Below are 24,043 nucleotides of genomic sequence, written 5' to 3'. Positions count from 1 at the left end.
ACTGAGGGTGGCCCCGGCGGAGGGGGCGACGCGCAGCGATGCCAGCCCCTCCCGCAGATCATCGGGGTTGAGCTGTATATGGGAAATGGTCCAATCCATCTGGTCTCCATTTAGGAAACTTATGTAAACCCATGAAAACTCCTGTCCTGTGTGTGCAATTGCTTTAATCCTCAGGTTGTTAAGCACAACAAACAAATAAAAAAAGGACAATCATTTAAGACCCAACTCAGTACATCTTTATTTCCTTTCACCGTTTCAGTCATCTTTGAGTTATCTTTATGTAAACAGTATGGAATGGAATAACATTGTCACATGGAAATGGCTCTAAAACACCTCAACAGTTCTGACAAGGTATTATAAATAACTTTTTTATTATGAATATATAATTACTGTTACAGAAATGCAGTTTATCTTGATTTAGTTAGGAAGTACTAATGGCAGAATTCAAGGAATCTGCTTCTTTCACATACCATCTAAACCAGGGGAAGGCAACTCCAGTCCTCAAGGGCCACCAACACGGCAGGTTTTCAGGATATCCCTGCTTCAGCACAGATGGCTTAGTCTGAGTCACATGTGCTGAAGCAGGGATATCCTGAAAACCTGACGTGTTGGTGGCCCTGGAGGACTGGAGATGCCCACCCCTGTTCTAAACCTATTACGCCTTCTCATACAACGTGGTGTATTGGTTTTGTATATGCTGTATATTGCAGATAAGGAAATAAGATTACTTATATTAACAATGTTTCCACTTGACACTACTGCAAAGTTGCAGAAAGGCATTACAGAAAGCCCTTCCTACAGGGCCCGTCGCTAGGCATACCTTAGGTAAGGTACCGCCTGGGGGTAGCATGTCTCAGGGGGCGACAAGAGGGAAAGTGTAGCACCACTGCTGCTTTCCTTTTCTTTCTTTTAAAACAAATATATACATTGAAGCAGGGGGTCTCCGGAGCTGAACCCCATTCATTTCAGCTCTGGGGGCCTTCTGCTTCCTGATACTTATCTCCTTTGGGGTTGCCGGTATCTCCTCCTCAAGTTTAAAGGCACCGGTCACATGGGCCAATAGGAAGTGGCATATGGCGTCATGGCTTCCTATTGGCCCACATTATGGGACAGCTAAACCCGAGCAGGAGATACCGGCACCCCCTAAAGAGTTAAGTATCTCAGGAAGCAGGGGGTCCATGGAGATCAAAATGAATGCGGTTCAGCTCCGGAGACCCCTTGCTTCCTACCTAGAGGGTAAAACTATTTGGGGCAAAAATATTTGGGGGATTTTCTTGGGGGGGTGGGGGCGTCCTTATTAGTGCTTGCCTAAGGGTGGCATATGACCTAGGGACGGGCATGATGTCTGCTTAAGCAACTCTCTGGTTATCATATCTTCAAGTAAAGCTAAGATTTGATTTCTTCACATTTTTACAGAATTTGTTGTTTTCTAAAAGTTATATACAGTATATAACAATATATGCAGTGAGCACTTCAACAAAAGCAAAGCACACAGAGGGGGCTAATTAAGAAGGGTAGGACCAGATTTACAAAGTAGTGTTATTCCATAAGACACTTTTCAGCACCAGAAGACATCTTTAAATGAATAAGGTAGTCTTTTGCCACAGTCTTATTAAACAGCACTGCTTAGTAAGAATCCCTTCTATTCAAGAATTAAATAACTTATATATATAATAAAATAACTTTAAAAAAAAAAAATATTTCTCCTAAAAATGTAAACATGGCCTGTGGTGTACTCCTGATTGAGCTGCTATGGAGTAAAGGGTCTACTGAGACTATCCTATGCATTCTACTACTACGGAATCCCACCTGTACCTGGAGCCCATTCTTTTGCATTTCTGCCCATCAGCTACACGAAAATGTAAGCTTTCATTATGATAAAGAGCCTCTTGAGAGTGAGAATAAGGGTTTTAACAAAATCCAGAGTAGATTGAACATTTAAAGTGAGGGAGGGTCTGCAACACTTTCAGTGACTGGCCCGTCCACATCTAAAAGGGCTAAATAAGAGGTGCCACTGATATGGTACCTCAGTTTACTTGCCAATAAAGCAGAACTGCTATGCACTACTGCATCTCCCATATATAGAGGGTCTGAGATGTAGCCCTATAACTTGTGGGCTACGACATACACCTGTAACTCAATTATCCTCTCTCTCTGGCTGAACCATTAGGTATAATTCAAGATGGCTAGTATCAGTATTCGGGCTAAAACTGTAGGGACTTATGTTTGACAGTCCACGGCCAGCGAGCTTCAGAGCTAATAAATTTGAATCTTGGTAATATCCATTTCCAATGTATCAAAGCCGTTCTAATGACATACTTGTTTTAGACATTGCCATGTAACTGCAGTTCAAAAGTGACTGTGGGTATCATAAAGGAACAGAAAGAACATGACTACTGCACATTCTAAGTCCATTTAGACAGATATGGCTATTTTATTGTGTGAATCTGTAACAACCTCTAAGTAATTTCCTGAGTGCCCAATGTGAAAGTCTTTTCTATTTGCAATAAACATACCAACATGATGATAATATAACTTGTGTGACTGAAAAAGGCAGCCTCTGGCACATTCTTAAGCTGCAATGTCTTCAAGGCACCTACCACGTGCTACGTAACATTGTAGACACACAGGCTCATATACTAAGCAGTGCTCAGACGTAAGGCACCTTTCCGCCAATGCTTGTCACCGCATAGTAAATATGGACTACAATAACTTTCTCCGACCCTGATTTTATCATCTGTGGTCTACCATAACAGTATACCATATGCTGGTAAAATGGGTTACCACCATATACTGTAACATCTCCTCTTGGGAAATACCCCAGTGTTAAACTGTATTTATGTTTATATGTGACATCTAAAAGCCCATGCATTCTGCAAATTGTGCTCGAACTAGTGCTTTCATTAACTTAGGATCTAGACTTTCAACTGTGAAACGAGATTATATAAACTTCAAGAATATAATTTTCTTTAACAGATTAGCTGCAACTAGCACGCTATTTAACCACAAATAGTCACTGGAAGTGAAATTCAAAAATATATGAAAATAAAATTCACAGTCAACTAGGATTCAAGTTTGGCTAATAAATCTTTTTTTTTTTCAGAAGTATATTCATTAAAAAATAATACAGAAAATAGGGAGTCTTGTCAATCAGCAGTACAGTACAATTAAAATATCAGACATTTTAAAATGAAAGAAGTACATATCTGATATGAAATTTGTATTGTAAGTAACCAATAAATATAGCCATTAGCATTAAGTGCATTTCTTCCAATTGTTTCACATGGGGATATTCCAAATTGATTGCTAAGAGACATTTAGTAGCTTTTTGGATAGCAGCAGGCGTTTCAGGTGTGGTTTCAACTTGTAGCACGTTTGTGATTTTCTTGAAAATTAAGCAAAACTTGTGTGGTGCTATTATCCCTTTTTTTTGTCTAAGATGGCCTCTTCACAAATTTTGATCCAGCTGAATGTCAAAGTGCAGTTATCAGGTGATGCTCAGCTGAGCAAACCCAATCAATTTGACTTCGTCGGGTATCTCCGTCCCATCACAGCCAGATCCCTACAGAAAAAAAACAACAGTATGATTTTTGAGCCACCCTGTCTTAATAGCTAGCAAATTAAATAATAACTGTAATTATAACGGGGTGCCGTGATATATCGGAGTCTGGCCTATTATTTAAGGCAAGAACACAAGTCTGTATTCCTAAAGGTCACTTTCAGTAATATTTATCAGTCGGCTACCACAATTGTGTCTTCTTCTTGCTATTTGATGATATGCAGGTAGTTTTAGTAAAGGGAATTTTGAATATGTAAGCATACAAAGATAACATTAAAGTTTTAGTATCTGTTTTATTTAAGGTATGTTTTTTTCTTAACGTTATTATTTTGACAAAGTATACATAACTCCTAGACATCCCAAAGATTGCATTATAAATGCAATATCAGATGACGGCAACTACTACACAAGGTTGGTAAGTTGACTTTAGGAACTCAATATTTGTTCATCTGAAAATAGAAAATAGAGATTGTTGAAACTCTTTATGAACTTTTAAAATATTTAATATGTTTTAGAGTTTCTCAGTATTACAAATACAGAACAAATGGTTTTATAGTCTCTCCCGGTTAGAGCAGCCTTTCACATTTTTGTGGGGAAATGATTACCAGGTCTGACAGCAGATATGCTACAGTACAAGTCATTGGTGGGTAATAGGTGGTCCAGGGGCCACATGTAACTCTAAGGGGCTTTACCTGCAGCCCCCAACCTCTGGCTAACCCAGCAGCTTTTATCCTCAGTACAGAGGGAATGAAGATGTTATTGGCACGGATCATACCTTCTCCCACTCCCTCAGCTGCTTAATAATAGAGCAGTGAGAAATACTGTACTGCGCACTCCTCATCTGTGCTAATTACTAGTTCCCGGTGTAAGAAGGGAAGCTGGACAGTATTCACAGTGCACTATATATATGACAAACCTTCGAGAGTATTTCTGACCTGAGGAATAGAGGAAAACTCTCGAAAGCTTGTCCTATGACATAAATTGTTAGTCCAAATAAAAAAGGTATCACCTAATACTGAAGTAAAAATTAAATCACCAATTATGCTGAATAAAACTGCACCACAATCCTAACATACAGCCTCTCTGCTTTCCTGGTATTGATCCCTGAACACACACAGCACTTCTTTATCATTACCACACCTTCACATAGCTATTACACTGCTACACCGTTTACATTACTCCCAAGCCCAAAATAGTTCTGTCAAAGCACCTCCAGCCTGCAGATTATACACTTCCCAATTAGGAATTGTTCCTAAATAAACCTCAGTAGTAGCGAGACCTGTAATATAGTCTACAACATCAGGTAATAGCTGTTTCTCAGCCAACAGACATCCATCTCCCTCCCACGTGCCATGAGTGTCCGGATTCCTCCTCCGGGGGCTCTGCCGCCTCGCACGGCAGCAACGCCAGGACACACCAGGATAAGTGCAACAACCAGATTGCACACAGTGCTGCTCCGCAGCAGCTTCTGCTTCTTCCCGGCATCTTTTCATATACTTTATATAATACAACATGCGGGGGCATTGAACCCCTGATGCTTCATATGCTAGTGCAATTCTTTAATTTATAATCATCTCACCACAGAGGGTGTGATGATTATAACTCTTTAAAAAACCTCAACATATACTGCACAGTGCAGTCAATTAAAATATACCATCCAAACACCCAGCGGGTTGTTTAAAGAGGATAAACATCCATCCACACTGCAGTGCGGTATATGAAAGATCAAGGGTTCAATTTCTGCATGGTGTATAAAGTATATAATATAATAATATATAAATTATACTACCGCATGTGGGAGTTGGATCCCTGATACTTCTTATGCTAGTGCAATTCTCTAACTGCTAACACTGGTTTAAAGAGGATAACCTTCCATCCACACTGTGGTGAAGTGCTTAGAGCAGTGGACTGGTATATGAAATGATCAAGGGTTCAATGCCTGCATTGTGTGGTATAATAATATATAAATGTCAAATGACAGCCGTGTAGCCATTTTGAAAGGAGCTGCAGGGGAAACACTGCAATTTGCAGGAGAGAAGGAGAAGAATGCCGGGAGATGCCGCCACAGGTAAGGACTCGAGTAAGCACGAGAGTGATTGCGGGAGAGGTTATTGGATCAGTTAGAAGAGTTGTTTTGCATAACACTATAATGGGATGCAACAAAGTTTGAATATGTAACTGTTGAATTTATATTCAAGTAAATCTGTCTGGTCTGAGGAGATGTTTACCTCTGCACTCCAGTGAGCAGCATCATGTGTAAGAAACTGAATTATTAGGCTTCATGCCTTTGTTTCCAAAATGAAGCAAGACATTTTTTTACCATATCAAGGAGTAAACTTCATCAACTTCATAAATATCAACTACAATATCGCCAATTTAAAAAACATAACACCCCAACCCCTTTTGTTAACTTTTCACTTTGGTCTTACCCAGTGGATTAACTTGGCCTTGTGTTCTATCATGTCTGCTCCCTCTCTAAGTTCTCTAACACATCATATACCATTTCCGATCACCACCTCTTTTGTTTCTCACTCACTCTTCCTTTTGTCACCCCTTCCCCCAACCGCAAACGTCACTTTTCAGCTCTCAGCATCTCTATAATCCCTTCTTTCTCACCTGCCCAGACTCAGCAGCCTTCCTATTTAACAGCTCCAGTTTATCAGTTTAATTTATAATCATCTCACCACAGAGGGTGTGATGATTATAACTCTTTAAAAAACCTCAACATATACTGCACAGTGCAGTCAATTAAAATATACCATCCAAACACCCAGCGGGTTGTTTAAAGAGGATAAACATCCATCCACACTGCAGTGCGGTATATGAAAGATCAAGGGTTCAATTTCTGCATGGTGTATAAAGTATATAATATAATAATATATAAATTATACTACCGCATGTGGGAGTTGGATCCCTGATACTTCTTATGCTAGTGCAATTCTCTAACTGCTAACACTGGTTTAAAGAGGATAACCTTCCATCCACACTGTGGTGAAGTGCTTAGAGCAGTGGACTGGTATATGAAATGATCAAGGGTTCAATGCCTGCATTGTGTGGTATAATAATATATAAATGTCAAATGACAGCCGTGTAGCCATTTTGAAAGGAGCTGCAGGGGAAACACTGCAATTTGCAGGAGAGAAGGAGAAGAATGCCGGGAGATGCCGCCACAGGTAAGGACTCGAGTAAGCACGAGAGTGATTGCGGGAGAGGTTATTGGATCAGTTAGAAGAGTTGTTTTGCATAACACTATAATGGGATGCAACAAAGTTTGAATATGTAACTGTTGAATTTATATTCAAGTAAATCTGTCTGGTCTGAGGAGATGTTTACCTCTGCACTCCAGTGAGCAGCATCATGTGTAAGAAACTGAATTATTAGGCTTCATGCCTTTGTTTCCAAAATGAAGCAAGACATTTTTTTACCATATCAAGGAGTAAACTTCATCAACTTCATAAATATCAACTACAATATCGCCAATTTAAAAAACATAACACCCCAACCCCTTTTGTTAACTTTTCACTTTGGTCTTACCCAGTGGATTAACTTGGCCTTGTGTTCTATCATGTCTGCTCCCTCTCTAAGTTCTCTAACACATCATATACCATTTCCGATCACCACCTCTTTTGTTTCTCACTCACTCTTCCTTTTGTCACCCCTTCCCCCAACCGCAAACGTCACTTTTCAGCTCTCAGCATCTCTATAATCCCTTCTTTCTCACCTGCCCAGACTCAGCAGCCTTCCTATTTAACAGCTCCAGTTTATCTGCCCTTGACTGGGGTCATTTATACCATAACTCACTGGCACCGCCCTATTGAGCTTCAACCCCAGCAAACTAGTAAAACACATTAACTCCAGAAGTGCTCCCATACTGCTGATACATTATAAATGTACTTACTCTTAATACAATGCTGCATTCTCTCTATCTAAACAAACATAAATGTCTGCATTGTCCTCCAATCTTCAACACCTGTTCTCCACTTTTAACTCCCTTCTCTGCACACCCTCTTCACCTTTCCCTTCAGTCAGTCTTTGCAGCTCAAGAACTCGCCACACATTTCAAACAAAAAAATTACATTATACAGATTAACATATTTCGCGGTCTACTCCAATCATACATAGTTGTCCCCTATCTGACCCCAAAAGTACCTTTGACTTATTCTCTTTGATTAGCGAAGGGGAAGTCTCCCACCTTTTCTCCTACAACCTGTACTCTTGACCCTATTTCTTTACATCATCTTCACTCTCTTTACACCACAACAATTTCTACTCTTACCCACTTCTTTACCCTATCTCAACACTGGCTTATTTCCTTCAACTATTAAGTATGCCTCTGTCCCATGATCCTGAAGAAGCCAACTGTCGTGAAGCAACCTCAACATCTAACTGCCACCCACTTTCCCTTCTCCCCATTGATTCCAAACTACTTGTTTATAACCGCATGATACACTTTCTCTCTTCGAACTACCTAATACATCTTTATCTGGATTGTGCCCTATACACTCCACAGAAACTGTCAATGATCTCCTCAAGGCAAAATCATCATAGGGGCAGTTTGCATTACTAGACGCCTCGGCTATCTTTAATATTGCTGACTATCCTCTCTTGCTCCCTACTCTCTATTCCACATCATAGCACTGTCCTTTTGTTATTTATTTGATCACATCAGTGTTGCCTTTGCTGGCATCTCCTAACCTCCACTCCAACTCAATGTTGGTGTTTCTATGACCTCTTCTCTTTTCTGTTTACACCACGTTTCTGGGCAAACTAACACAGTTGTGTGGTTGCCGATGACACCAATATCTATCTGTTTTCTAATGAACTCTCTCCCACTCTCCAGTCTTATGTCACTAATTGCCTTTCTGCCATTTCCTTCTCGATGTCCCACAGCTACTGTCAATCTCAACATGTCCAAACAGAACAAATCATTTACCCTCCCTCTAATTCTAAGAGGCCTATTCTAGTAGCTCCAAAGTGTGACAATCTGCTTCTAAAGTGCCATTTAGAAGCAGCTTGACATGCTTTGCTATTGTGTAAGCCCTTATCGGATGTCCAAACCGCATCTAAACGGCTTTTTTTTTTATAGAAGCGGTTACACTCCTGCTCTGACGATCTGATTGGTTTGTCAAAAAAGCCTCCAAATAGCATTTTTTTAAAACAAAAACTGCAATTGTCTTAGTTTCATTATGCAAACTGCTTCTAAAAACGTGCATTTTTTTCACGCCACCTCAAGGGGAGCGAAATTGGTTTTGTGAGTTACACCCAGAGCCTAAAATATGGGTTTGGTTGACAGAGTAAAACCCATAAATAAGACTGGGGATGGAGTTAGTACAACCTCTGGTCATTCTGCTTCTAAAGCAATCCGGGTGGTTTGGCTGTTAAACTTTTTATAGAAGTGGTTTAGAAGATGCGATTTGCAATAGAGAATAGGTGTTTTTTCTCACATTTTATTTCACTACTTCTGAGCATGTCAAACAATGACAACTTCTGAGCTACGAGAATAGGCTCCTATGCCTCACTTTTCGCTGACAATAGCTTTTTTTTTACAGAATACCACACATTACCTCACCAATTCCTGCTACTTCAATTGCTAAAATACACCCGTTCCTCACCGTGCAAGCCACCACAACTCCAATTCATGCACTTTTAATTTCCTAACTGAACTATTGTAACCTGCTTCTAGTCGGTCACCTCCACCCCCAACCATCGCCCTTCCAGTGCATCATAAATGCTGCTACCAGGCTCATCTAGTTCACCAATCGTTCTGTCTGCTGCTTGACTGTGCAAATCCCTACACTAGCTGCCATACCCAGCAGAATTAAATGCAAGGTTCTCGTTCTCACCTACAAAGTTCTCCATGACACTGCCCCCCTCTACATTTCCAATGTAATCCCCAATTACTCCTCCCACATGCAGTTTCGCCTCATAACCCATGGCTCGCCTCGTTACTCATTACTTCCTCTCCAAAACTTCTTTAGAGCTGCAATAAATACCATGCTCGGAGCATCAACCCCATTACATATTGTTTCATTTTCATAAGTTGTGTTTTATGTTTTTTTGTTGCCCTTACCCCTACATTATTCTGCGCTGTGGAATATGTAAAATATAGTATTAATATCACATTCCCCACTAACCATAGTTTGAACCAAAAATGTAGGACGGAGGAGCACAAGTACTGCTGCAAAAAATGATGGGTTTTACTGCATGGGTCACAGCCCCTTCCTCAGATAATAGGCCACCGACAATATTAATAATATCACATTCCCCACTAACCGTGGTTTAAAGGTCTGTTACAAGAGCACAAGACAGAGCAATAGTTACCAGCAAAAAAATGCTGATTAAAAAAACAATTAGGGGATATTTCTGCTTCAGACCCAGTGCCAAAACAAGGTGACCTTGTGCAAGTTATTAGTGCCTCGGGCTCAGAAAATTGATTGTAAGTTTCCAAGGGAGTAATTGTGCCTGTTCTATTATAGTATATATACCTGGAAGAGTTCACTAGCAAAGGATTTGTAAAAAAATAATTATTTTTAATTTCATATCCCAGAGCAATGTGTTTTATTAAATGAATGGAAGAATACAGTGTCTCTATCTAATGTTTTCATGCTGTGGGCAAATACAGGTGCATGTATGGCATCTAAACATGTTTTGTATGGTATATTTTCTATATAGGAAACAGTAATTAGATCCGTATTAAATGCTTGGTTAAGATGAGACATGATATTTTAATCAAGTTGATTATCAATATATTGAATAAATTACAATTAGTTGTAAAAGGTACAGCTGAAACAAAAAAAAGGAAACAAAACGCCTGTTTATTTAATTAAATTAAATAATTGCACAAGTTTTGTTCATACAAGTTGTATATTGATATAGTCACTCACCAGCTTAAAAGTTAATGTTTTAAATGTTATGGGGTCATCTATCATCTTCTGCAAGTTAGCAGCAACTGTAAGAAAAACAAAAGTAAAAACAAGTCATCAAAAGTGCCAATACCCGCAGTATACAGTATGGGCACTGAAAATGTAGGTTCCCTGCAGGTTATTATATAGCTTGATGTTGTTGTACAGTATATGACTTTTTGTAATGCCTCAAAAGTGTCTTCATAGATGATTTCAGGCTTTCTTATATCTGAAGAAGTGACTTGCGAGGTCATATCCAACTACACATATTAAAAACTCTTTCAATTTACTTTGACTTTTCAGTGTGGCTACATCAGTTTCAGAGAGTCCTCTGTATTTAAATTATATATATATATATATATATATATATATATATATTCATTTCATGAAGACACATTATGGAGCTTAATAGCTAGGCCATCAGCAACGTAACAAATATCAAAATTAATCTTTCCACCCCAAATTACCATGTTATCTGTGACTTTCTTTTGCTTCACATCGGTAGGATCTGATTAGGTAGTCAACATTCAATGGTAGTTACTGTAGGTACAGTAGCTGGTGGTTTGTAGGAATTGATGCAGGGTATTGCACACCGATCCCGTGTTACCTGCCTTTTAAGTCAAGTCTTAGTGAATCCTGGCCATAGAGTCTTTTCAGGAGGGTTCATGTCTAGTAAAGCATTGGGTTATATTTACTTACTAGTACTTACCCGCAAGGCAATGTATGGCCCTTACTGTTTAGTATTACTATGAAAATATGGTCTGTAGCCTCTTATCAATTTCATAAGCAGTGTATTTCATTCCAACTTTGTCAAAAGTGAGAAGCCTAAGAAACATCAAAGCAACAACATCTCCTGCAGAGATGATGTTCTTGTTTTTTGATTGTCCTAATTTCTACAATGTGAGTCATTTTCTTTCAGAACGAACGGTTTCAATATGTCTGTTAATACTATATAAAAAAAAAAAAAGACATAAAAAAATGTGTTTACTTTACCCGTGGCTTTCTAACACGTGTAACGGAAGCAACTGCATAACTGTAACACTAAGGGGGTTATTCATTAAACTGGAATTGTGCCGATTGAGTTACTGCAATACGGTCAGAAACTCCCATTGAAGTCAATGGATGTTTCCACGCAATAGTGCCCTGATCGTCCACTGTCACAGTTTCATGAATAACCCCCTAACTGTACAGCAAATACATACTGTATATCACTTGTTAACACATTCACGTGTCTCAGACAGGTCTGCAACCCTGCCTTTCCCCATTATCTCTCAGCCTGCAGTGCTTCCACTGCAGCCAGGGATTCTGTACAAATACATTATACAAACGTACAAACGTGTTCAGTTTATGCAAATTCATTTTTTTCTCCACTGCAATATTAAAGGTGATGGGAAGGAAAGTTTTAAATATCTCCGACTTCTCACAGTCCATCCAGAATATGCTCTGATTTCATCTCAGTTGGTTTATTACAATATTATATGCTGATTGCGGAAAACAATTAACTTCTTTACAGGGTAACATTGTTCAATAAAGGCACAGTCCCACGTATCACCATCTTGCACAGTCTGGCAGTAATCATTGAAGGTTTAGGCCGCGTGTATAGTGCCGGCAACGCGACCGATGACGTCACCCGTCGCCACTGGCGAAAGTTAAACTTTAGTTTTAAGCGACGTCGCTGGCGACAAGGCCAGTGACGTCACCAAGGAGGAGGGCAGCACTCTGTGATTGGTTTAAAGACAGTCACCTGTGGCGACTGTGTCTAAAAAAAAAAAATCAAATTTCACTGGCTTCCAAATTTTGGCTTGCGACATCGCTCCGTCTCGCTTACTATAAGCGCACGCGACGGATTCAATGGATTTGTTTTGGAGCGACATCGCCATGCACTATAAGCGCAGCCTTATCCTGAAAGATCTTTGCAAACCCTGTAATTTGAATTTTTGCAGCAATTCACTGTTATTGACTTTTAATTTTTATTACACTATATTTGTTAACAATATTTAAATCTAACACCCTCCAAGGACAGGACTGCATCTCACATACATGCAAGCTTGCTGTAAAATATTTGCCAAACTATGCAGTAATAAGAGTATTAAAAAAAAAATGTAAGGCTGAATAAAAAAACATAAAACTAAAGTTGTCGTTTTGTAATCTGGTATTTATACATTTAGATTCAGATTTTATTTCTGAGTTATAATTCACGTTATTTGTTATCATTACAGAAGTAAAGTGTATGAGAGGCAATGCTTGTATCTGATGGAGATGTGTTTAGCTGGGGGAGGGAGGATGTGTGTTGTGTGTGTTTTGTGTGTGTGTTGTGTTGTGTAATAGAGCTTAAATCTGCTTAAATAAGTACGGGGAGGTGGTATAAACCTCTAGCTAACAATCAGCGTCGTTACAATAACAACTTTCCTACATTTGACACATCTGTGACAAAAAAGGGTGCTGAGCATCAAAGCAAACGTTTCTTTATTTACGAAGCTGCTTCTAATGTTAATGCTATACACAATAACAATATTTTGCTGTGCAGACAAAACATTCAACAGTTTACAAACTTTCTTTGCTTCTAGCAACCAAATGTCTTTAGATAAAATCTGAAAATGTACAAATCATTTAAGACACTCTCTAGGTTAATGATTTTCTGTAAACATCTAAATCTGAGACATGAATCAAATGGCATGACAGCGTTAAATGCAGACAGGTGAAATTCAAACAGCTAAGGTTCTCTAGTACAGTCATATCACAGCTTGCAAAACAATTCAATTACTCTGACAGAGTAATGTGGCTGGAGACATCTATTTTTACTGGCACCTCTTGCAAGCTCCCATCCTTCACTTGCATGACAATGTGTGCATCAATGCTTTTACCTCATGGGTCAAAGAAACAAAATAAAACCAAAAGCATTTTTTCAATACAAAATATTGTCATTATCCACTTCCAACCTCCTCTTCATGTCAGGGTTAGTAGCATATTAAGTTAAAAAAAATGGTAATTTAGTTGAAGATTTGGTATTATTAAAGTTGGCCACACCCTGGGAGCTGTTATACTGCACCTGGTTATAACAAGCTCTGGGCACTACAAAGACCCAAGAGTGTGTTAGTACTCCTGTACAAACATGGCAGGAGCCTGATATTGGAATAATGGGGGCAGCCAGATTCTATGGAAATATCAGCAAGCACATGAACAAAAAGCTGACAATCTAGAAAGTCATGCGTGTTCTAACTATTTATTATTGACATAATGTCTGGGAGGAGGGGGGTGGGGGGGAAGTATAGCATTTTTTTTAATTCTCTTTATCAGCAAAAACTTATGGTTCTTATTATTTTTTGTTGATTTTTTTTTTAATCTTCTACATCAGGGGTGCGAAAACTTTTCTGTTTGCGCCTGCCCCCCTGTCTGCTTCCCCCCTTTACCGGTGTGACATTTGCCATTTGACCGCCATTCTCAGGGCGACACATCGCCGAAGAGCCCGCTGAGAGCAGGTAAGAGGGTTTTACAGAGACATTGCGCCTCCCCCCGGCATTTAATTTAAATGTGCCCAGTTTGCACACCCCTATTAAACATTTCTTTTACCAACCATACAGAGACTCTGCTTTTATTTGTAACTCTTACTGTTACTCTTGTTCTTTCTACCCATAGATTGGCATTCAACAAGACCCATGATCTAGTGCAGGGAAGCACAAACTCTTCTCCCTGCGCCGCTCTGTCTGCTCTCACCCCGCCCTAGTGCTCGGCTCCGGCGTCAAATGAAGCTGCGGGGTCATGTGACGTCACGTTTCCATGGCGACGCGTCGCTTGAAAGTTAAAGTAAGTAAAGTAAGTAAAGTTTGCCAGAATGCCCCAGGAGGCTGCAGTCAGATGGTGAGGTTCAGCCAATAGGGCTGCCAGGGTTCCACTGCAACAGTTGGCTACATTTGGCACGCTTAGAGCGCGAGGCATCAGTTGGAGCCAGGACAGAGAAGGAGAAGGTAGGGACTGAGTGTCAGTGGCACTCAGACTAGACCAGATAACCCCCCTTAGGTCCTAGATAGGCTCCAAATCAAGGGAGTTTGGGGCTGCTTCAGGGAAGGCCCCTAGATAGGGACGCTTCCCCATTTTACTGTAGTGTCAGGGACACAAGGAAGATGCCGGGCAGTGATTGCGGCCTGTGGTCTTGGACCAGACCACCACAGTGTTATCAGAGACTCTTAAAGGTGAGACCCTCCTACCGGAGTCCACCCAACGCTGAGGCGGACGCCATCGCGGAGGACCACGTTGCTGGATCGGACGGATCCTCGTTGCTAAGTCGGCCGCACCGAGTACTGGAGTACTTGGCAGGTACCTTAAAAAAGTTCACCAACAGCTTACGGAGTAGCGCTACTCCCTACACTTTTGGGTGGGCCTGGACATTGGGAAAGGGACATCAGAGTATTGGTGCCTAGCACCCAATGTACTTCGGGTGACTTACTGTACCCAGGGTCACAAGGAGCTGACACTGGGATTTTAAACCAAGCTTACATGATTCAAACTCAGTGTTTACAGATTCATTGTCTTTCCTTGCTGAGCTGCTCCTTCACCCGAATTTTAAATGTAAATGTGTGTACTAATTCCCATGTGAAGCACTCTTTATACTTTAAAAAAAATATGCAAATGTAAAGGACCGTGCAGACCAAAACTTTTTATACTGCAGTAGGCGTGCAGCAGGGACACATTGATATAGGATTCAGGCAGTTATAATATCAATGGTCAAAACCAAATTCTTGGATTGGGGGGTGGATGACTGTCTTTGGACCACAGGGCAGCAGCTGTGGCACAGAATTCCCACAGAAACACCTTGACCGAGAAAGAATTACTGCAGAAATTGCAGAGATGTGCTACTGGGACACTGAACATTATTTTTCTGATTGTTGAAATGCTGCTGTCATGTCCTGAACTGACTGCCAGTCAACTGTGGTCATAATCATTTTAAATCCCGGTCATCTGGTAAGAACTGCCAGTGTTAAACTCCAATTTCCATAATCAGTGAGATTTTAGACCAAAATGGCATATTAACAGAAAAGTACTATATTCTCTGAGTGAGACTCTATTGAACTCTGTGAGCCCGACCACCAATCCGTCAGTCACAGAAAATCAGTCGGAGCTGACATATCTGCATCTATTTTTCACACCAGAAGCGCAGAATGCTGCTTTAACATCCTGGTAGGGTGTTGGGGATTTGTTAAAAAAAAAATCTTTTACTAAGAAATCTAAATGTGGAACCTTAACTTATAATTATCAATATGTAGTACTTTTTGTACTTATCAATATTTTCTCAACATCATAGAGAATTGTCGCTTTAATTCACTTCTAGAAACATTTAAAACACAAAGAAAGAATTTACGGGTTGATTCATATGAATGTACGCCTCTAGAAGTCTGCTAGCTACAGACATATTTATCATGCGACTATAAATTGCTTGAATTAAAATTCTTATTTTGAATTAAACCTTGACAGAGCAATTATAGACAATATTGTATTATTTCCATTTTAACTATTTTGTTTTGTGACAAACCAGTAAATCTAACCATGAAAGAAATCTTTTAATCAAGGATTTTAGAGCAGTCTTTCAAGTGCTTTTTTCTTACCTAGCCGAAAACATTTAACAATATGCAACATTCTTTGTCTTCTTCGCTTTACTTCTACAGCAAGATGTATCAAATGTATTGTATTCTGATATCAAGCCTTTAAGAATATAACTTGGAGAACATTAGAAGAATACAATTTGAAAAGCAGGAATATTTTTTTTTTTTTAAGTGTATCAACAAAATTATGTACTGCAGATGTGTAATCACTCTTATAATGGTTTTTAAGAAGAAAAGTAAAGAAAATGCTCAGCAACATATTTTTATCTTCCTAAATTTCTTCTTCTGACTCGTGCATTGAGTCAAAACCATTATTTCATATTGCATGAAGACTGACAGCCTTTTCTTTAATCCCCAAACATTTATATCTTCAAGGAGATTTTTCTGGATTGTTACATTACAAGAAGGACGAGTCCCTGTACAGAGCTGAGCCATACTGGGGGTTTGCCATTAAGTTGAAAAAGGAAAGGTTAAGTTAATTTATCACTTACAAAGAAGAAGAAAAATGTACATGTGTTTCACAAGAACACTAGTACGTAAAGCTTGTTATATATGCGCATATCGATGTACTGATGAGGAAGTTCTCAGTCGTATAACACCTTTACTTTTTTCCACTGAATGCAACACCATCAAAATGCTTTTGAAAACACTACCAGGGATAGTGCTTGTAAAAATAAACTTTGGCTCATTGCTGAAAAATGCACATGGTACTAAGAAGAGAGTTTTATTATCAGTATGTTAAAAAAAAATAACAAGGAATAGAAGGAAGTAAAAATCTATGTGCTGGTAGTATTATCGCTTGCACAAAACCCAAAATAGATTACAATACTATCTCATAGGATTTTTTCTTTATACCAAGATTAGTTTGTAATCTTGGAGGAGGTGTAGCCAATGGAAAAAAGAGAGGGCTTGGGGTAGCATGATTGTTACTTCTGTGTGTGAATGCAGTTTGAATCCTCAGGCTCCTTGTGAATTTCGACATGTGACAATATCTTCCAGTGACTCAGACATCAGATAATCTGATTAGTTTATAAAGTCAATATTTAAAAGCAGAGACAGAACATCAAACAGACAGAGCTCAGTGCACATCCAGTGAAACTTATACACGGTACAGTGCCTAAGTTTTAAATATATATTGCCATGCTCAGTAGCACTTCTCTGTGACACTTACATGCATATATATATATATATATATATATATATATATATATATATATATATATATATGTTGTGGTTATTTTGGGGGTTCAATATGAGCTTGTAGGTGTCCTGTATGTTTTAGTTTATAAAGTCTACTGGGTCGGGCCTTATCCCAGAATAATGTTATGTACAGGATGGTTTATGATGCAGCTTTATATATGAAAAATATATTTCCAATAGTCTTAAAACAGCAGTATGCCCTGTTCGTTATTTTAAATATATATATAATTTATGCGAACTGTGGGGTCCCCTGACATCATGGGAACCCTCTGGCTCTTGAGAGACTAGCAGTTTTGTCTACTAGCAGTTGTGTCCACTGGGCAAGAATACTTGCCCAGTGGACACAATATGGTCACAGGGTTCAGGCTCGCTCCCATGGCTTACAAAAAGTTGTAACCTCCGTGTGACCCCACCCCCATATTAGTAGTTTTTTATTTTGGCAAAACCGGCATAAAAAACAACAAATATCTCAGGAACCCGATAGGTCAAGGGACATAAAAATATTTGGGGGAGGGATTGCTGATTTAACATTTTTGTTTCTTGAAATGTATATGGCAGCCAATAGAATGCCCCAACGTCATAGGGATTATGAAGTTATGGCTATTTTATTATTACTAGCAAATAAAAAACTAATTGTGTTGGGAGCCATAGACAACCTTACAACTGTGTAGTAAAGACTCTAAGTGCTGTTTTAATACGTAAGTTACTATGTGATTTTTGAAATATTTTTGACACTTTCGGGGACATGCATTAAGACCCTTGCAGTGTTAATCCGATGGGCCATTAGGAATCTCACAGAAATGTTGAGGCATTTAGTGTGAAATGCCTTAGGTTTTACCCAGGCAAGTGATCGGATACTGGTGGCTGCATCTGTAGGATGGGTTATTGCACCAGTTCTGGTGTTGACTTCCATCGACTTGAATAGGCATTAACACTGGAACAAGAGCATGTTTCTAGTACCTCTATCACTGGCCTTTGGAAGTGGATATTTTACAGCGAGGGCACAGTCAGAGTGTTACCAAGTGATGTGAGACAAAAAGATTTACTTTATACAATTTGCAGTTTAGCTATTTCCACTTACAACATATAGAGGATGTACACTTTGACATGAATAACGTGTGTGTCAAAAAAAAGTTAGGGAGAATTAAATATGACTGCTCCTGTCATACACTGATGCTCCATACAGACAGAAAAAAAGAATGTACAAAGTCTTTTTTTGTTACTTTTTTCCCTTTAAAAGCCTGATCTTTTGATACAATGCATGAATGCCATTGCAATATTTCTCATGAGAAATACTGCAGCTCAAAAAAAACAATGGTAACACGCATGTTCTCTCCAACGCATGCATTATTTTCTGAGTTAATTCTTGCATGAACCAGCGTTAAGGGTGTAAGAACAGCTGCTACTGTATGTACGTACAATACAGTATTCTTATGTAAAACCATGACCATAAATACCCATACACATCTATGGACATGCAAACATACATGCATAATTACAGGTACAACAAAATGATTAAAAACAATCGACAATGTCTGGGTTAATTAAGGGCCAAGTTGAATTATCATTATTTGGAGTGTAAATCCATTCGTAAAGAAACATTATTACCAAAGAGACAACAACAAAATTAAATGTATCTTGATGTTCTTGTCATTCAGTCACAAACACAACACATACCATAAAAACTGCCATATGGCACATTACTAAAGACCATTAAGCCTTAACCTAATATTCTTAGAATTAGAGCAATTACTGTACAGTATGTTTCATTTCAGCCTTAGGCTGTGTGAAAATGGCTCAATAAATTCCTGAGCACCTGCAAGTTATATCGACAGTTAAAGCAGCAGTCTGCGCTGATCAACTTTCTCCACTTTTTATTTTTTTATTTAAAAGATCTCTTCTTGCCATTTCCAACACGGTTTTTATTTAAAAAAAAATCTGCTGCTCCGTTCATGAGCTGTGTTTGAAATATTAGGTGTCTGGAAGGTTTAAACGCAGCTCTCCATAGAGCCGGGTGCAGTCTCAATGTCATCCTGGTAACCTCAGAGCCTTGAGATTAAAAAATGACTTATTTTTAACAAACACAAAAAAACAAAAAAAAACCCCCAAAGAACAGCATATACTCAAGGGCCAACATACTACTATCATAAGAGTTACATTCTGGGAGAGATTGCTGCATTAACATAATCTATAATAAATCGTTACTGCTCATTTCAACAGAACTGAATAATTGACAAGTGTCGCCTTCCTCGTGATCTGGAACGACTATTGCTACAGTCTATAAAAATTGACAGCGTTTGTCTTTTAAAAACGGAACCACATAGGTAAGCTTTATCTCCAGAGTTCAGCCTTGCTGAACCACAGTTATCATGCTGACATTTTTGACAGCCTACGCTCATTTAATCTTTGCTCTGCAACATGATGGATCACTTTTAAAAAAGTTCTTAAACTTCAGTACATGCTCAGAATGCAAAAACAAAACAAAAACGAATACAAGAGATTATGCAGATGGAACTATTGATTAACAGACACAGCAGAATGCCTTTCCACAGGTTCTGCTCAGACATCAACATAAAGAGTGCAGACTGTCAAAAGAATCAGGACTTTTCTGTTTATTCTATTTTAATGTGCTTTTGAGTTAGATTATTTCATCCAGTAATCTTTAGCATTCTGATGAAGCAGATGTCATCCAGAATAGTAACACTCAAACATGCTTTTCTACTTTGGCTTTGCTTTAACAACTGCAAAACAAAGTAGGAGTTTATTCTCCGGGCCCTACACCAAATAATTACCAATTCCCCCTCTCGGCAACATAAATATGCAATAGAATATATGAATACTAAAATCAACTCTGTAGAGATTCTTTTTACAAAAGAGAGATCCCCAGAGAAACATTGGTGACCTCGTAATAGTTGCAGCTGCTAACACCTATTCTCAACACTTTGAAACATAAAAAGGAAGAATTCACTGATCTGTTATCTTTTGTACTTAATGTAGTTAGCAACAGAGGTGCAGCGCACAGCCAAAAGGGAGTCAGAGTCCAAAAATATTTAGAAAAAATACTTTCATGAAGAGACATGCTATAAGGAGGTAGAAAAACCCTACTAGCTGTTCCTCGTGGCCGATTCGTTTTCTGCTGCTACAGTTCTCCTCCACATATGTAGCACAACAGCTGACATCCAGGTAGTAATTTCATTCGGCTCCAATTCGGAGGATAGACAGGTAATTGGTATGGGTGCCCTCAAGGTCCAGGTTCCTATATAAAAAAGTGTAGAGCATCTATCTATACCCCTGAGAAAGACTACAGGTGAAACGCATAGGGTGAGAACCCTGGACCTTGAGAGCCCCGTAGCAATTATCCTCCGAATTGGAGCCACATTCAATTACTGCCTGGACGTCAGCTGTTGCGCGCCGTACGTGGAGGAGATCCGTAGCAGCAGAAGCCGAACCGGACACGAGGAACAGCTGTTGTGCTGCCCCGTGTCGATACATCGCTGGGGCAGCAAGCCCGGAGCAACATTGCCAGACTGCAGGTGACCTATGCGACTCAAACTGCTGTTGCGTGCAGCGGAGTGTTGGCTGTAAATCACCGGGGAGGCATTGTTTATACAGAGCGGCCAACCTGCATGAACAGCAGACCCGTCTACGAGAAATAGCAGCCACACTGCGACACGGTGTCCCACTGTTTTATGAGCAAATTTGGAAATAGCATTGCGGAAATATAAGTGGCCCACACGACCCAGGACACCGAGATTCGTGCAACAGGAGCTGAGGTGACACTTGTGTTTTGCCAAAAGGGCACCGCTCATACAGCGTGGTCTATCAAGTAAGATACACCTACACTAACCCTGCACGAATCGCCTAAAAGGTGACACATGTATAAGCATTAAGGGGCAACTACCCCTACTATTCTAAAAAGACACTCTTACTGATCTGCTTACATAAGGCCAGGTCCCCGCTGGCTACTGCAGCGCCCGCTGTGGCGGACGCTGCAGGGACAAGAGACGTCCCACAATGGGGCCGTTCGCTGCGAGGCGGGCTGCTGCGCTGCGCCGATAGAAACTCCTGCTCTCAAGAAAATTGAGAGGAGTCGCGATGGAGCGCTAGGCCACACCCCCCTGGCGGTTCAGCCAATGAGGGTGAACCTGCCGGGTGATTTCACGGCCGCGCCTCCGTCACTCCTCATCCCCGTTTTTCCAACTGCTGCTCTCTGAAGACCGGGGGACTCAGCTGCATGCGCCGCCTGCCTCGCAGACGCGCGTGCAGCATAGGCAGCGGGGCCGCAGCCTTAGATCCAAAGAAACAAAATACTACAGGGCAAATATAGCACCATAAAAGGTTAACTTCATCACTGGAAACACAGAGGATTTACCTTTTGTGATTGCTCAATTACTACTTTCAGGATAAATTGCTCATCCACACTAAAGGAATAAAACAACTCCTACTCAAAACCCTCACCAACAGCATTTAATTCTTTCCATCTAATCAGAATATAAGTGTATATGTACATATACTGTATAGTTTTCCAACATAATCCTCCTAGTAAGAGGGAACTGGATTTTCAATACTAAATGGACATATGTGAGCTTTGTTTTGTGGTGTGTGTATATATATATATATATATATATATATATATATATATATATATCAATCAATATATCTCAATATATATGTAGCAATTAAAAAAAATCACTTGTGAGCACATTCACATGTCTTAGACAGCTCTACCTTTCACCATTATCACCTAGCATACAGTGCTTCCACTGCCACAAGGGATTCTGGGAAATGACATTCAAATGAGCATACTGCGTCACCTTTTGCCTGAAATCCCTTTTTACATGGAACCCTTATAAGCTATTGCTCGCTGTTCACACAGCTTTTAACACAGCAAAAAAATTTTTTAATTTTTTTTGCACACTGCACACACTGCACACACTGCACACACTCACTGCACACACACTGCTCATTGCTCACACTGCCACACTGCACACACACTGCACACTCACTGCTCATTGCTCACACTGCACACACTGACACACTGCACACACACTGCACACACACTGCTCATTGAGGCAATCTGCGGGTGCACCTAATTCAGGCTAAACTCCGGATTGCATAGGGGTTTAAAAGACAGTCAGCAAGCTGTTAGAAGAAAAACTGTTTACACCTTGTAGGAGCTGAAATAAATTGTTGGTTAACAGTTGGTTAACAGTTTTTTTTAACGTATTATTATTATCCTTCAAGTTACCCATGGTCATTGCAAGAAATGACGTCTTCTTTTGCTTACAATTTGTTAACTCTTCTTCTACATGTTCATCTAAATGCGGAGGAAGATTTATTTCTTTTTTTTCTTTTTTTTAAGTTATTTCTTTTTCTTTGTAACTTAGTTTATGCATTTTGCAACTACCAGTATATAAAACACATAGAACAAATGTATGTCACATACTGTAGAAGGATACAAAGATAATAAAGTATACTTGATATTACAGTTTTATGTGCTTTGTAAAAAAAAAAAAAAAAGTCAATACATGTACTGTAATAAACACACAAAAATAGCAATAAAAAATAATAATTTGAGATCAAATATAAAGGGACAAAACAAAAGACGTTGACATCAGATCAGATTAGTAGAACAACATGTTATAGAGCGACCTGCTCAAAGAAACTGCTCTCTGGGTATAATTAAAAAAGGATTTTCAAATCTTAACATAGTTTCCATAGTTTCTCTTTTTCCAGGGCCATAAGTATTTTCATAGCAACTACAGTATCTGCCAGACGCTGTACAGGAGCTACACACAACTTTCAATACAAAGTTACATTTAGTTTGGCAGCACAAAGCTTAAAACTGATCAGGTTCTTCGTGTTGGGCCAGGAGTTTGGCAGATCATCTAAGAGAAATATTGTAGGTTTTAAAGTGATTTTTTTTTTTACTCCTGTTCTATTCATGCATCACAAATCTAAGACCAAAATTTCTGAATACAAGGATATTCCCCACAACAGGAGGATAAACGAGTCCACATTTACCACAGCAAAGATTAAGAACATTAGGATAACTAGTTTCGAGCATAGCAGGTGTGTAATTCCATCTGTAAAGTAGTTTAAATTATACATCTGTTATTGGTCGATCTAGATGTGGAGGCTGCATTATGCCAATCTTGTCCCAAGTGTCCTCAGTCAAATGAACACCCAACTGCTACTCTCAGGTATTTAACCTCGACTCCTGTCTTGGGAGTACCTGCAAGAGGCTTTAAAACCAGAAAATAGGTTCATATAACAGAGATGTGTTAAACCAAAAATGTATGTGCCGAGCCCGCGCATTTTAAGTGAAACTTCTTTGTTTTTTGCCACACAAATTTATATTTGTTAGTATGAAAATTAGATTCAAGTAAATTAGCCTCATGTCTCAGCATCTTTATTTTCAACAAGTCAGAATTTTGGTAGTTAGCTTTGAATTTAGAGACACTGCCTAATTCCTGAAATATGTGAGGAAGATACTGTAGTGCTGACGAGTATTCTAAAACAAATCTGGGGCAATCACCAACAAGATCCAGGTACATGCTGCAACATTTCAGCGACATTTCTGCAGACAGACTAATGACCCATCGGATTAACAGTGGGGGTCCCTGGCAGTCCCATTCAAACTGGATGGCTGTGTTAATCCGATGGGCCATTAGTCTCTGCAGAAATGTCACTGAAATGTTGCAGCATGTACCTGGATCTTGTTGGTGATAGCCCCAGATTTTCCAAGGCACGTTTTAGAATACTCGTCGGCGCACCTGTATACA

At 39.5% G+C, this 24,043-nt stretch overlaps 1 protein-coding gene across 2 annotated transcripts in view; it reads right to left on the bottom strand.

Moving 5' to 3' along the window:
- Positions 1-200: 200 nt before the first annotated feature.
- Positions 201-24,043, bottom strand: part of STK39 (serine/threonine kinase 39) — a 240,627-nt gene continuing 216,784 nt past the window's right edge. For both annotated transcript variants that reach the window (XM_075609161.1, XM_075609162.1), the window contains 2 exons: positions 10,444-10,508; positions 201-3,562 (listed from right to left, as the gene is read on the bottom strand). In XM_075609161.1, coding sequence (XP_075465276.1) covers positions 3,488-3,562; positions 10,444-10,508 — 140 coding nt within the window. In that variant the 3' untranslated portion in view covers positions 201-3,487. The remainder of the gene's footprint in view (positions 3,563-10,443; positions 10,509-24,043) is intronic.

Source organism: Ascaphus truei, chromosome 7 (genome assembly GCF_040206685.1).
Source record: "Ascaphus truei isolate aAscTru1 chromosome 7, aAscTru1.hap1, whole genome shotgun sequence".
Classification (NCBI taxonomy): domain Eukaryota; kingdom Metazoa; phylum Chordata; class Amphibia; order Anura; family Ascaphidae; genus Ascaphus; species Ascaphus truei.
Note: the sequence above shows the minus strand (reverse complement) of the source record. Positions and strands in the feature narration are given on the sequence as shown.